This window comes from Rana temporaria, chromosome 1 (assembly GCF_905171775.1).
Source record: "Rana temporaria chromosome 1, aRanTem1.1, whole genome shotgun sequence".
In the NCBI taxonomy this organism is placed as follows: domain Eukaryota; kingdom Metazoa; phylum Chordata; class Amphibia; order Anura; family Ranidae; genus Rana; species Rana temporaria.
The window spans coordinates 665750936-665765025 of NC_053489.1; the positions used below are offsets into that span (position 1 = coordinate 665750936).

General features: G+C 42.9%; 1 protein-coding gene across 1 annotated transcript in view; it reads right to left on the reverse strand.

Annotated features, from left to right (window-relative positions):
• LOC120944411 (vomeronasal type-2 receptor 26-like) overlaps nucleotides 1-14090 on the reverse strand; it is a 67518-nt gene that overhangs the window by 41370 nt on the left and 12058 nt on the right. Inside the window, exons 2-4 of the mRNA XM_040358469.1 lie at nucleotides 6222-6349; nucleotides 3781-4072; nucleotides 251-1051 (exon numbers count right to left, since the gene is read on the reverse strand). Of these exons, the coding sequence (XP_040214403.1) occupies nucleotides 251-1051; nucleotides 3781-4072; nucleotides 6222-6349 (1221 nt within the window). The remainder of the gene's footprint in view (nucleotides 1-250; nucleotides 1052-3780; nucleotides 4073-6221; nucleotides 6350-14090) is intronic.

Below are 14090 nucleotides of genomic sequence, written 5' to 3' on the forward strand. Positions count from 1 at the left end.
CAGGTAAAATAACATCGTATCGCAAGAAATGGCCTGGTAATGAAGGGGAGTAAACTTTTCCAGAGAGCAAGTGGTTAAAAAAAATCCTTTACAACCACTTTAAGAAAGAACTTTTTATTTTGAACTGTTCTTACTGTGTGTTTCTAAGTGAATATTCTCTACAGCTTTTAAAAAAAATTAACTCAGGGAGTGATTTGTGTTATGTAATATACAGAATTTCTTTAAACTGAAGATATGATGTATCCTCTACCTGATGCTTATAATAATGATGTCGCCTATCATCAGATTTTCCTTTAGGGAATAGTTGCATATTGTGAAGAGCTTTAGCCAAGTTTTCTACTGCGTAATATATTCGTGGCGTGACACCTTGATTCACAAAACCGTCCATGTTTGGAAATCTTTCTACTTGCATAGGGGCTGTTTCACATACTATTTTGCTCTTTCCTCTGTTTGCAGACAAGCACTTTGCTATAGTTAAAAAGTACCAGGAACCTGGTGAATTGTTTGTACTATTCATTTTGTCAATGCCATCAAAGAAATGTTCTTTATCTGGAAGGAATAAGGGGTAGAGTTCCACAGCTAAACTCCCGTTAATTGTAGTTAATGGTAATAAATGTACTGAAGATCTGGAAACCCAAATAGGAGGAAAAATAAATGTTTTTTCAGAGGCAAGACTATCAAAGAGAGTGAAAACTGCATTGATGTAGACATAAGATCCACATACTACGATGACCTTCGAAGTGGAGTTTTTCAAAATAGCAGCACTTTCTTCAAGAGCTTTGAATGTCATATCATCAGTTATTGTTTCTATTCCAAGTTTAAATGTAAACTCAACACAAATCCCATGGCTGATCATGTACTTTGTTAAAATGTATTTTTCTTTATCTCCAGCATCATCGTCTGTTGTGAATATTCCAACCCAAGTCCAGCCAAAGTGTTTCAACAGCTCAATTACAGCCAAATAGTGGATATGATCATTCTGAACTGTCCGGAAAACATGAGGATAAAGACGTCTGTCAGTAAGAGAAGGGTCTGTAGCTCCATAACTGATCTGTTAAAGAGAATCATAGTCTTGCGTCTTTAAGGCACTAATTCATCAGTAAAAAATAAAAAGCATTATATTAAACAGTTAAAGCGGAGTTCCACCCAAAATTGGTACTTCCACTTTAAGCTCTCCTCACCCCCTTACATGACACATTTGTCAATTTGTTTCATACAGCCTCTAGCCTCATATGTAGCTTTGTAGGGTATCATGGAGTTTACCAGACCCTTCCAGAAGGAGATACTCGGAGCCCCTGGCTTTTTCCAATTGAATAAAATAGCCTTCCTTCCATAGAACAGCAGAATGTTCAGCATAGTCCGCAGAGCATGTGATGGCACCACATCATCTACGAGACCCAGCAGACAAACCCTTACAGTCATCGGTATCGGCACCGACTGATGAAAACTGTTACCAAATTCTGACAAGGCCACCTTATTGTATGTGGAGACTTTAATATCATACCGGACAACTCCATTGACACATCATCCCACAATACCAGACTCACTTCACATGTGGGCACCTTCATAAGGAACAATGACTTGTACGACGTATGGCAATGTCACCACACCACCGATACAAGGCTATTCTTTATTTTCACACAGACATAATTCGTACACCCGGATTGACTACTTTTTGGTGGACAAATGGACACTACCCAAAATATCCGAATCTTCTATAGCCACAATTACCTGGTCAGACCATGCTCCCATATCAATGACCATAGAGGAGTGGCCACCTTCGCCTCGCATGAAGATTTGGAGAGCCAATGCCTCGGTCATTCAAACACCTGGCCTCCATCCTCAAACACCTGGAGGAATTCTTTGAACTCAACCAAAGCTCAGCGTCCAACAACACCATTCTTTGGAACGCCCACAAAGCGTTCATCAGGGGGATTATTATGCAGCTGAGTGCTAGAAAGAGAAGGAGGAGATCACAGCATCTAGACACCCTCACATCCACCATTAAAACAATAGAGGAACAGAACCAAAAAAACAAACAACCCCAAACTGAAAGAAAAATTAGTACTCCTAAGACAAGAACCAAGGAATGTATCACTAGAGTCTTACGACAAAACCCAAAAACTATTTAAAGCTAAACACTATTCTACAGGGAATAAAGCATGGAAAGCCATGGCACTTAGAATCAAAGGCTACCACATTAAAACCAAGATCCCACACCTTTTTCACCCTACCACAAAACAAAAACTGTTGGACCCTCAAGCTATCGCTTTCAATCATTACTACCATACGCTATACAATCTAAAAGATGATCCCACCTCCTTCCTCAATGAAATGAATCTACCCAAATTGTCCCAGGAACAACTCTCCGAATTGAATGTTCCATTTACCCCCTAGAAATTTTAGATGTCATCTCAACTTTACCTGCCAACAAATCCCCTGGACAAAATGGTCTAACGAGGGAATACTACAATCAATTCCACACAACTCTAGCACCTTTTTTATGCCAAATGCATAATTACGCTGCCTTTCTTCTTGTCTCTCCCAAAAGAAATGCTTAATGCATTAATAATCACATTATCAAAGCCAAGTAAGGAATCTACGTCACCACAACATTTTGGACCCATCTTACTTTTAAATATAGATACAAAAATGTATGCAAAACTTTTGTTGCAACCCGCAGAATAATTAATATAATCCACACTGCTGAGACCTCTTGAACGCCTTCTCTGCTCCTATCTTTGAATGCAGAGAAGGCATTCGATAGAGTCCACTGGTCATAAATTTGTCCACTTCATAAATTTGGATTCCAAGGCCACATCCTCTCTGCCATAATGGCTCTGTACTCAACACCTTCAGCCCAAGTTTACACTGCTGAGATGCTCTCTAAATTATTTCCTATTACCAATGGCACCCCTCAGGGCTGTCCCCTGTCGCCACTAATATTCAATGTATTGAAACTGATGGAACCCTTAGCGGAACATATTCGAAATAATGCCCACATTACAGGTTTTAAAATTGGATCTATAGATCATAAAATGTATCTATTTGCTGATGATGTGATAATGATGATTACCAATCTGTGTCCTCCCTGGCCATTTAGCCATTTAGTTATGTTTTCCAGACAAAGTATGGCATATTAGAGGGCTGCAAATAATTGTACACGTATGGTGCAAAAGATGGCATCTTCTTCTTGATTAAATCATTTAATTATTTAAAGCCCATTAACATTTAGAGTTGAAAATTTCCAGCTGGAAAAGGAGTTAAAACAAAGAAACTTAAAAAGTATTCCTTGTAGTGGGGCTGTGTCTTCACTGCATGATAGACATGCTTGTTTAAATCTAGGGGAAATAAAAAAGAAGGCCTAATTATCCAATCCTCATTTCCTCCATATTAATAGATTGGTCCCCACAGTTTCTTCTCCCTAATGCTACAGTGGTATAAGACCCTTTATACCCTTTAATAGTGATGTAAGGTCCACTCCATAGCCCTACACTGGACATGAAGGTGAGGAAGTGTCCACCATTGGAGCTCAGGGGAGCACCATCTGCTGGGGGGGGGGGGGTGGAGGATCGGTTAGGTTAAAGTGCTTTTCCTCTTCCCTAGTTTGAATGTGCTTTAGGGATCATTTTTAAGTTTCCCAAAGTTAGGCTTTAAGTCCTTTTATCTGTGTTGCACCATAGCAACCATTTTTCTTCATTGTATAGGCATATATTTTTTTCTACCAAGGCATCCCAAAAATAGTGTACAAATGATGTTATAAGCATACCAGGCACTTACCTGTGTATATCTATAGATCCCCAGTAGTTGTGCCATGGAAATAGTTGTCATTGAGTAATGGTCTCCAATAAAACCCACCAGTTTGCCTTCTCCAGAACATGAGTAATTAGGGACCAACTTCTGTGGTCCAGATAAAATTTGTAGAACATTTCTTACTGCCACACCGGCATCTAAACATGAATCAGTGATATGATAGCCCAATGTAATATTGGGTAAAATTTCCGTATTCTGGTTAACTTTGTGAATAGCAAAACGAAAAACCAAAACATTTAGTAGTGCTCGAAAATCGTCACTGTAGAATCAAAGATATTAATTTCACGTTAAAGTGATATTAATGATTTCACTTACAGGCAATATATTATTGAAGCCAAAATGAGGACATTGGTATGACTTGAGCTAAAATCCAATACAGTTAACCGATTGTTCAGTATACTGCTATTTATACCTTTTTTGGAATACTATTCCACTACTAATTGACAAATATATAAGGGTGCAGTGCCAATAGGAAAAAGTTGCAATATTAGCTCTATGATGAACAGTCCTATTCAAAAACCGCCAACAATGATGGATGACAAGTTAGTAAAGAAGTCCCAGCACTAGCAGTATGAAAAGGGGTTGAATGCACTCGTCACCGCCAGTGTGTAGCGGCAATCCTGCTTACCAGAGGAAGTTGGCTCTCAAATCATAAAGAGTCAGGGAACGCATATGTGATGAAGATGAGCATCCTTAATTGCATCACTCCAACTTCTGTCAGTTATGGAAAATGCGATCCCAGGGCTGGGATTGCCTTTACACACTGGCAGTGACGTGTGCATTCAACCCCATTTCAACTTCTCATCCATCATTGTTGGCGGTTTTTGAATAGGACTGTTAATCATAGAGCTAATATTGCAACTTTTTCCTATTGGCGCTGCACCCTTATATATTTGTTTTTAGTGTATTGTTTTAAACCAAGCCTCCTGTTAGTCTGCCTTGCTTGCTGTTGGATCCCCTGTGTATGACCCGGATTGGACTGGATTATCCCCTGAACTCAGCCTACCTTTTACCCTGGAATGGATACTGGATTATCCCTGGAACTCAGCCTGCCTTTACCTAAACTGTCTTTGAAAAACGCTATCTGCTAAAACTGCAAGTATCTGTTTGCTTTTCTCAGTTCACGTCTGCCCAGGCATGGTGACCAGGCACTATAGAATTTTGTATAAAGTCCTGGTGGCAACCAAGTTCTGGTAGGCCTGCTTGTCTTAAGGGAAAGGGGGCTGCTATAGGTGAAGCACACAGTAGCCAGCTAGAGTGACTGACCACCTGTGTTGGGGTAGACATGACATTCGTGACAGCAACTTATAGAATGTCATGAACAACCCTGTCCACCAGATGGCGGTAGTGGCACATCGGCGCGCACAGGCACGCGCAATTGCGGTAATGGCAATCGCGGCACCGTAACGCATGCGTGCATGCGCACCGGCGGCAGCAGCATGCGGGCACGTGCAGATGCCGTTCTGGTACCAAATTTGGACATTTAAGGGATCTGACACTGGGGCCTCTTGCTGTTCGGTCTACAGCGTTCTGTGAGAAACACCTGTTACCCGTTTACCACTACTGATCCTGTTCCTGAGACCCGGCTTTTTCCTGATTGCTCCCGTCTTCTGCCTCGCCTGACTTCGGCTTGTTGTGACTTCTCTTCTGCCTCACCCTCTGATCAGTCTGCTGCCTGCCTGTTGCTGACCCGGCCTGAACCACGACTCTGCCTCTGCCCACCGTACCTGTACCTGCTCCGCCAGCCAGCCAGTGTATGACCCGGCCTGTTGGGACTTGTTTTTGTCTGTACTATGGTACACCTTCCGTGTTGCTGCAGCTCTCCGCTTCCATTGCCTCTGCCTCCAGTCTGCAAGCCGTACAGTCTGCACCTGCACCTCTGATGCCTCTCCGGAGACCACGGAAGCCTCGCTCAGCTCCAGCACCAGCGTTACATCAGGCGCTTGTGCGACTCTGCATTCCCGAACTCCCTGTCTGCTCTACCAGGGGTCCCGGGATCAGAGGAGTAAGAGTAGCCGCTCCCTGCACATCGGGCTCCGCGACCAGGTACATGACATAGAAGGATTGTGATAGTATGGCAGACAATCTGACATTAACTGACACTTTAAAGGAAACCAGTGACACTAGTACAGTGATCAGTGCTAAAAATATGCTCTGATGCCATACTAATGACACTGGCTGGGAAGGGGTTAACATCTAAGGCAATCAATCATTACAGTACGTGTGTATGTGTGGAAATGCTGCACGGAACAAACTCTGCCCAAACATGCAAACTAATTAATGTTTCTGACAGATTTCCTTTCAACCCAAATCTCTGATAATGACACCAATCCTGAGCACTGAATAATCTGCGCTTACATAGGAAAATGACATTGTGTGATGTAATAATGTGATAAAATGTTACTTACTCCACACAGTCAAATAGCTTCACATATGATTTTGATCCCATAAAATTTGTAGTGGCGGCACGTATAGTGAAGACTCCTCCGATAATGAAGTCACCCTCTTGGAAAAATCCAAATTCCTCATCTACATCCTTTATCATGAGATTACAGGGCAATGACGAACTCTGAGTGCTGTAAATACAAAGCCATCCACAGAACAATCCAGGAGATCCGGAATTTCTGCACGGTACATACAGCTATAGCTTTAATCTTCATAACTATAGACAATAAGACACACTCTGTTAAGGAGAATATACTATAGTGTCTCCAGGGTTCTGTGCTATGATGACACATACTGGTCAGTGACATCTCCACAGTATGTGACGGTGTCAATTTCTCTCCTTCTCTTCTTGTTCATTTTATACTCTTCAGTGTGATAGATTTCTCAATGTTCTGAATATAGATAGCCACGTCATCATCATGAATCAACTTTCAGCTGTGCTTTAACTGAGCTTTTCTAAAAAAAACGAACAACAAAACAAAAGTGTCCGTATTTACTCGAGTATAAGCCGACCCGAATATACAGTTAGGTCCATATATATTTGGACACAGGCACAATTTTATTTTTTCAGTTATTTTTCCAAAACATATTCAAGCTATAGTTATATAATGCATATGGGCTGAAAGTGCACGCTCTCATGTTTAATTTGAGGGTATGTACATCCAAGTCAGGGGAAGGATTTAGGAATTACAGCTCTTAAAGCGGGGGTTCACCCAAAAAAAATATTTTTAACATTACATTCAGCCGAGTTGTCAGAATGACAATCGGCTGTTTTTTTTTTATTTTATCCCCGTACATACCGTTTTTTCACGGGCGCTTCCGGGTATGTCTTCTGCGGGACTGGGCGTTCCCAATTGATTGACAGGCTTCCGACCGTTGCATACTGCGCGTCACGAGTTGCCGAAAGAAGCTGAACGTCGGTGTGCAGGCGCCGTATAGAGCCGACTCGCAGTCCGGCTTCTTTCGGTCAACTCGTGACACGCTGTATGCGACGGTCGGAAGCCTGTCAATCAGTTAGGAACGTCCAGTCCCGCAGAAGACATACCCAGAAGCGGCGGTGAAAATACGGTATGTACGGGGATAAAATTAAAAAAAACAGCCGAGTGTCATTCTGACAACTCGGCTGAATGTAATCTTAACATTTTTTTGGGGGGTGAACCCCCGCTTTAAGTCAAGGGACTAAAAGTAATTGGACAGTTGAATCAAATGCTGTTTGATGGCCAGGTGTGGACTACTCCTTCATTATTTCTTCATCAATTAAGCAGGTAAAATGTCTGGTTGATTCTAAGTGTGGTATTTGCATTTGGAATCTATTGCTGTGAACTTACATCATGCGTTCAAAGGAGCTGTCCATGCAAGTGAAACAGGCCATTCAAAGGCTTAAAAAATGAAACCAATTCATCAGAGAGATAGCAGTAACATTGGGAGTGGCCAAAACAACAGTTTGGTACATTCCGAGGAAAGAAGAACACACTGGTGAGCTCAGCAACATAAAAAGGCCTGGATGTCCATGGAAGACAACCGTGGTGGAAGATCACAGGATCCTCTCTATGGTAAAGAAAAACCCAATCACAACATCCACACAAGTGAAGGACACACTTCAGGAGGTGGGCGTATCATTGTCAAAATCTACAATCAGGAGAAGACTTCACAACAGCAAATACTGAGGGTTCACCACAAGGTGCAAACCATTCATAAGCTTGAAGAATAGAAAAGCCAGACTAAACTTTGCCAAAAAACATCTAAAAATGTCAGACCAGTTCTGGAGAAGCATTCTTTGGACTAAGATTAATCTGTACCAGAATGACAGGAAGAAAAAAGTGTGGCGATGTCTTGGAACAGCTCATGATCCAAAGCACACAACGTCATCTGTAAAACATGGTGGAGGCAGTGTGATGGCATGTGCTTGCATGGCTTCCAGCGGCACTGGGTCATTGGTGTTTATTGATGATGTGACAGAAGAAAGAAGCAGCCGGATGAATTCTGCAGTGTTTAAAGATATACTGTCAGCCCAGATTCTGACAAATGCAGCAAAGTTGATTGGACGGCGCTTCATAGTACAGATGGACAATGATCCAAAACATACTGCAAAAGCAACCCAGGAGCTTTTGAGGGAAACAAAGTGGAATATTCTGCAATGGCCGAGTCAATCACCTGATCTCAACCCAATTGAGCATGCATTTAACTTGCTGAAGGCAAAACTAAAGGCAGAAAGACCCACACATAATGAACAAATGAAGACAGCTGCAGTTAGAGCCTGGCAAAGCATCAGAAAGGAGGAAACCCAGTCTTTGGTCATGTCCATGGTTTACAGACTTCAGGCAGTCATTGCCAGTAAAAGATTTTCAACAAAATATTAAAAATGAACATTTTATTTATGATATTTATGATTACCGTATTTATCGGGGTATTGCGCGGTCCGGCGTATAGCGTGCACCCCTAAAGTGGACCCGCATTCCTGTAAAAAAAAACATTTTAGTACTTACAGTTTTGGTGTCTTGTGCAGCGTCCATCGGCGGCCTCGTCGGGTCCGGCGTCCGTCTGCGGCTTCGGGTGTCCTCTTCGTCTGGTCCGGCGTCCTTCTGCGGTGTCCTCCCCACTCGATCCCCGCTTTCCCGTGGTGAGTTTGAACACTGCGCCGGCATATACCGAGCGCAGTACACTTGGGTATAGTCGGGCAGGCTTGGCTACTCTCGCGCTCACGTCCTGGACGTCCTGTATGTCCAGGACGTGAGCGCGAGAGGAGCCGAGCCTGCCCGACTATACACGAGTGTACTGCGCTCGGTATATGCCGGCACAGTGTTCAAACTCGGTGCGGGAAAGCGGGTATCGGCGTATATCGCACACCCATGATTTTGCCCTGGGCAAAAAAGTGCGCGGTATACGCCGATAAATACAGTATATACATTTGTCCAATTACATTTGAACCCCTGAAAATGGAAGGACTGTGTATTCAAATGTTTGCAGTTCCTAAAATGTTATACTTGATATTTATGTTCAACCCCTTGCTGTTTTTTTTTTTTTTTTCTCAAAGAAAGTTTTATTGGAACATAAACAAAGAAAAACAGTACAGTGTACAAAAAAGTATCAGCAACTATCTGCAAGCAATTCACAAAAATATAACAACAACCGTCACAGATTCCGGACCCAGAATGTACAATGGTTTAATCAGCACAAACTTCGCTCAGTATTAGGGATGAGCCAAACATACCCGCGTTCGGTTCGCACCAGAACTTTCAAACGGACCGACCGTTCGCGCAAACATTTAGAACCCCATTGAAGTCTATGGGACTCGAACATTCGAATTCAAAAGTGCTCATTTTAAAGCCCAATATTTAAGTTATTGTTGGAAAACGTCTTTGAGAACCCAGGTCTTTCCCCAGGGAACATGTATCAATGGAAAAAAAAACTAATTTAAAACTGCTTGTGGCTTTAATGTAATGTTTGGTCCCTGCAATATGGATACAAATTATTGAAAAAAATAGCATGAGTTTCCCCGCCACCACTCCCCCCAGGTCATTACAAGACCCAGTGCCGATCCTGACCTCCCTGGGGCTCTAAGCAAAATGACATGGCACATTAAAAATGAGAATCGGGTGGTGCGCTGACGACAGTGACATGTCACATTAAAGAAAGTTGAGAAGCGGGGGGAGGGAGTGTTCTGCTGTCGTAAATGACTCAGGCCAGCCAGCGAGTTTAGAAGCGGGGTGAGGGTGCGAAAATGACTTCTCACCAGGCGGGGCCTCTAGTAATTTGGGGGCCCTTTGCGGAGCCCTAAGCAGCTTGCATAGTGAGCCTATAGCGAGGATCTGCCCTGACAAGACCTTTTGGCCCTATATACTTTGAACAGCAGTATACAGGCGTGCAAACAAGATAAGGACTATACAGCGGATGTTGCCGAGAATGTGTTTCTAGCACGACAGCATCGCTGATTCTCGGCGACATGGTGCCGACATCTCGCACTCGCTGGAATAGACAAAGCACATTCCTGCGAGCGCATCATAGAAGCGACGGGAGATCCGACTTGGATTCCCGCCAATTCTAGCGTCGGCATTTGGTATGCATTCCCGAGAGGGAGAACTCCACGCCAATTTTTAAATAAAAAACCGACATGGGTTCCCCCCCCAGGAGCATACCAGGCCCTTAGGTCTGGTATGGGTTGTAAGGAGACAATCTCGCCGAGAAAGGGAGCGAGATTGACACAATATCGCGGTCACCCACTGTAGGTTTGTTAAGTAGAATCAGAACCATGTCATACTTTGCTCCTGCATATTGCACAATTTCCTAAAGAGACCATCAACAAACTACATGACACTTGTGCCTGATGAGGCCACTGATGTTCCAGTGGTGGTGGCCCGTGAGACTGTCCATACAGGCTTGGCCCCCCAAAGTGCACGTGCTGTGTGGCAACTGGCAACAATATGACGATTATTTTAGGGTTGGGGGGGGGCATTACAATGCCAGATCTTGGCTGAATACATTTTTTTGGGGGGAAATAAAAATTCTAGAAAAAAAGGGGGGTTGTCATCCGGGGCCCCCTTTGAACAAATTCTGTGAAGAACTCCTGTTCTCTGAAGGTCTCCATTATTCCTGAAAGTCAAAATTAAGCAAAAAAAGCTAATGTCAGTCAAGCCTTAGCTTCCTCCCCATATCTAACCCACAAACTCATCCACTGATCATAAAGTCCAAAAATCAAGTTTCGTATCGTCGTACTGCACAATCGTTTCTCCGACGTTTTCTACCGACTGTGAACGACGTTCTCATTCACGCAATATCCCTTTATACACTGCGCATGTGAGAAGCTCTGCACGTTTCCCCGCCCATGACGATCGTTCTAGTGATTGCCACGCCCCTTTTTAGTCGGTTAATGCAAGACGGTGAAGAGTCTGAAGACATGATGGAGGAGAGACAGCAAGCTGCAACCAGGCAGGAGAGAGGCCAGGCACACACCAGGAGGAGCAGGAGGTACAAAGCCACCAACATGACCTTAGACAAGATGATTGAGATGGTGGCTATTCTTAAAAAGGAGGATTACGACTGCAAAAAAGGGCCTTACAAGAACCCCAATAAAGTCAAGGCCCAGATCATGGAGAAGGTACGGAGGACTATCCATGCAAAATTCGGGGTGCAGAGGTCCAGGGAGCAGTTGCGCAAGAGATGTTCTGATTTGAAAATCAGAGAGCCGGACCAGATGGAGAGAATTTGAAGAGTCATCAGAAGACGTAAGTAATTTTCATGTGTACTCTGAATATTTATTTTTATTATTTTGCGGCATGTGCTTTTTATTTCAGGTTGTGTATATATACAGTTCAAGAATAGATGTCTCAAGGTTCATGTTTGTGGGCATAATAATTGGTCTATCATTCTATTTAAGATCTTTTTATGTGAGACCAATTTTTTATTTAATGCAGATGTGTTATTAACTAGATTTAAATAATCCAACTTAAAGCGGAGGTTCACCCAAAAATCCACGTTTTGACATTAGCTCCAGCATACTGCTAACATCTGCAGTATGCTGTTTTTTTTTGTACTTATCGTTATATGAGCCCTTGTTATCCGGCTCCGAGCGGGGAATCCTGCGGGGAATGGGCGTTTCTAAGCAAAGAGGAGTTGATTGACGGCTGCTAAGGCGCGTCACGCCTTCCGAAAATACCCGAAGTGACACTCGGGCGTTTACGGCACCTGCTCCTGCCGTGTATAGCCGACTGCGCAGGCGCCGTAAACACCCGAGTGTCACTTCGGGTATTTTCGGAAGGCGTGACGCGCTTTAGCAGCCCGTCAATCAACTCCTCTTCGCTTAGGAGCGCCTATACCCGGAAGTAATCCCCCGCTCGGAGCCGGATAACAAGGGCACGTATAACGATAAGTACAAAAAAAAACAGCATACTGCAGATGTTAGCAGTATGCTGGAGGGATGTAGCTAATGTCAGAAAGTTTATTTTTGGGTGAACCCCCGCTTTAAGTCAATATACAGTAAAAGGAGAGTATGCTCAGCACAGCAGTTGATTACACATATGGACTCAGTAGCACAATGGTTGGCATGGCCGATCCACCCTATAGGCTCACTATGCAAGCCGCTTAGTGCCCCGCAAAGCTGCGAAGGGCCCCCCAAATAACTAGAGGCCTCGCCTGGTAAGAAGTCATTTTCGCCCCCTCACCCCGCTTCTCAACTCGCTGGCTGCATGGGAGAAGAGGCAATAAGTCAGCACCCCTTGCTTCTCAATTTAATGTAAGATGTAATTTCCGACAGCAGAACACCACCTCCCCCCACTTCTCAACTTTCTTTAATGTGACATGTCACTGTCGTCAGCGCCCCCGCTTCTCATTTTTAATGTGCCATGTCATTTTGGTTCGGGCCCCAGGGAGGTAAGGATCGGCACTGAGTGTTGGCCACAAGAACAACCTAGTTAGGGTGTCACACAGAGGTCATACAGTGGATACTTGGTGTTTTTCCATGTAGGAAACTTGGCCAAAGATAGAGAAATGCAGCAGCTTTGGTAATGGATAAAATCATGTGTTAAGCTTAGAAGGATTGTAAAAACAGACAATTGTAACACACTTTATAAAAAGAATGATTGATATTCCTCTTTCAGGCCTCTAATCTTTTTGATTCATGTATCCCTTTTTTTACAATCTCATAGGGTGCAATCAAGCTGCAGCAGTGGAGCCGACCAACCCCACACAGAGCCAAGCCCCACCCTTGCCGGATGTGCAGGAAGTGGAAAATGCCACCACATCAGGTCAGTGTCATACAGCACAGCTTCAGGTAATACATGTAGGCCTGCATAATTGTAATACATGTTTTTTTTCCAAATTTCAGGAGGTGTTCGAGCTGTTGGGGGCGGATTAGACACCTACAGTGCCCATGTCCAAATTGGGGAGATCATGTCCTGCAGGGCAGAAATAGAGGACACAAACCTTGCGTTAGAGAAGATTATAAAGAAAAACCGAAAGGTGGACCAAAACCTGAAAAATCTCATTGATGTGCTGGGGAGGGTTTAAAAAAAATAATAATAATAATAAAAAATAAAAATAGATGTAGACAAGTATTTAAAAGCAAAAATATATTTCTTGACAAAAAAAAATTAAAGAATTTCTATTAAAGGGGTTGTAAAGGAAAAAAAAATGTTTCATAATAAGCATCCTTTACCTGCAGACATTCCTCTTTTCACTTCCTCATTGTTCGTTTTTGCTCAGAAGTTGCTCTATTTCTTCTCTGTTCTGTTCACTTCCTGCTTGTCTGATTGTTACTCACCACCGGGACGGGAGGCTTTACTGCAGTGGTCAGTGACGTGCTCGCCCCCTCCTGGGAACTACATCTGTGCGGCAGGACGCTCTCTACATGTTAGAGACTTCAAAGAGGTGTGAATTACTGGGCGTGCCGCAATGCATACTGGAAAATTTAGTTCTTACATCAACGAGCGCCGCAAACCAGGAAGTGAATGAGAGAACAGAAACTAGAACGCTGGAGGTGATATAGATGAAGGAATTTAATAGGTATTTACTCGTTTTTTAACAGAATCATTACACTATTCTGTCTGTCTACCTTGCAGACATTCATTTTAGGCAAAACATTTTTTTCCTTTACAACTCCTTTAACCTCCCTGGCGGTATTATTATTTCAGAAAAAAGGTGCTGAAAGCGGTACCATTATTTGCAAGGAAATTTGGCGTTTTATATTGTAGACCTGTAATTCTTAGGAATAACTCACATAAATCTGACCAAACAAGAGTCAAGTAGGCATCCCAGGAATGAATTTTTTTTTAAAAACAAAATTATAAATTATAATATAATAAATAATTATAAATAATTATAACAAATAATAATATAAT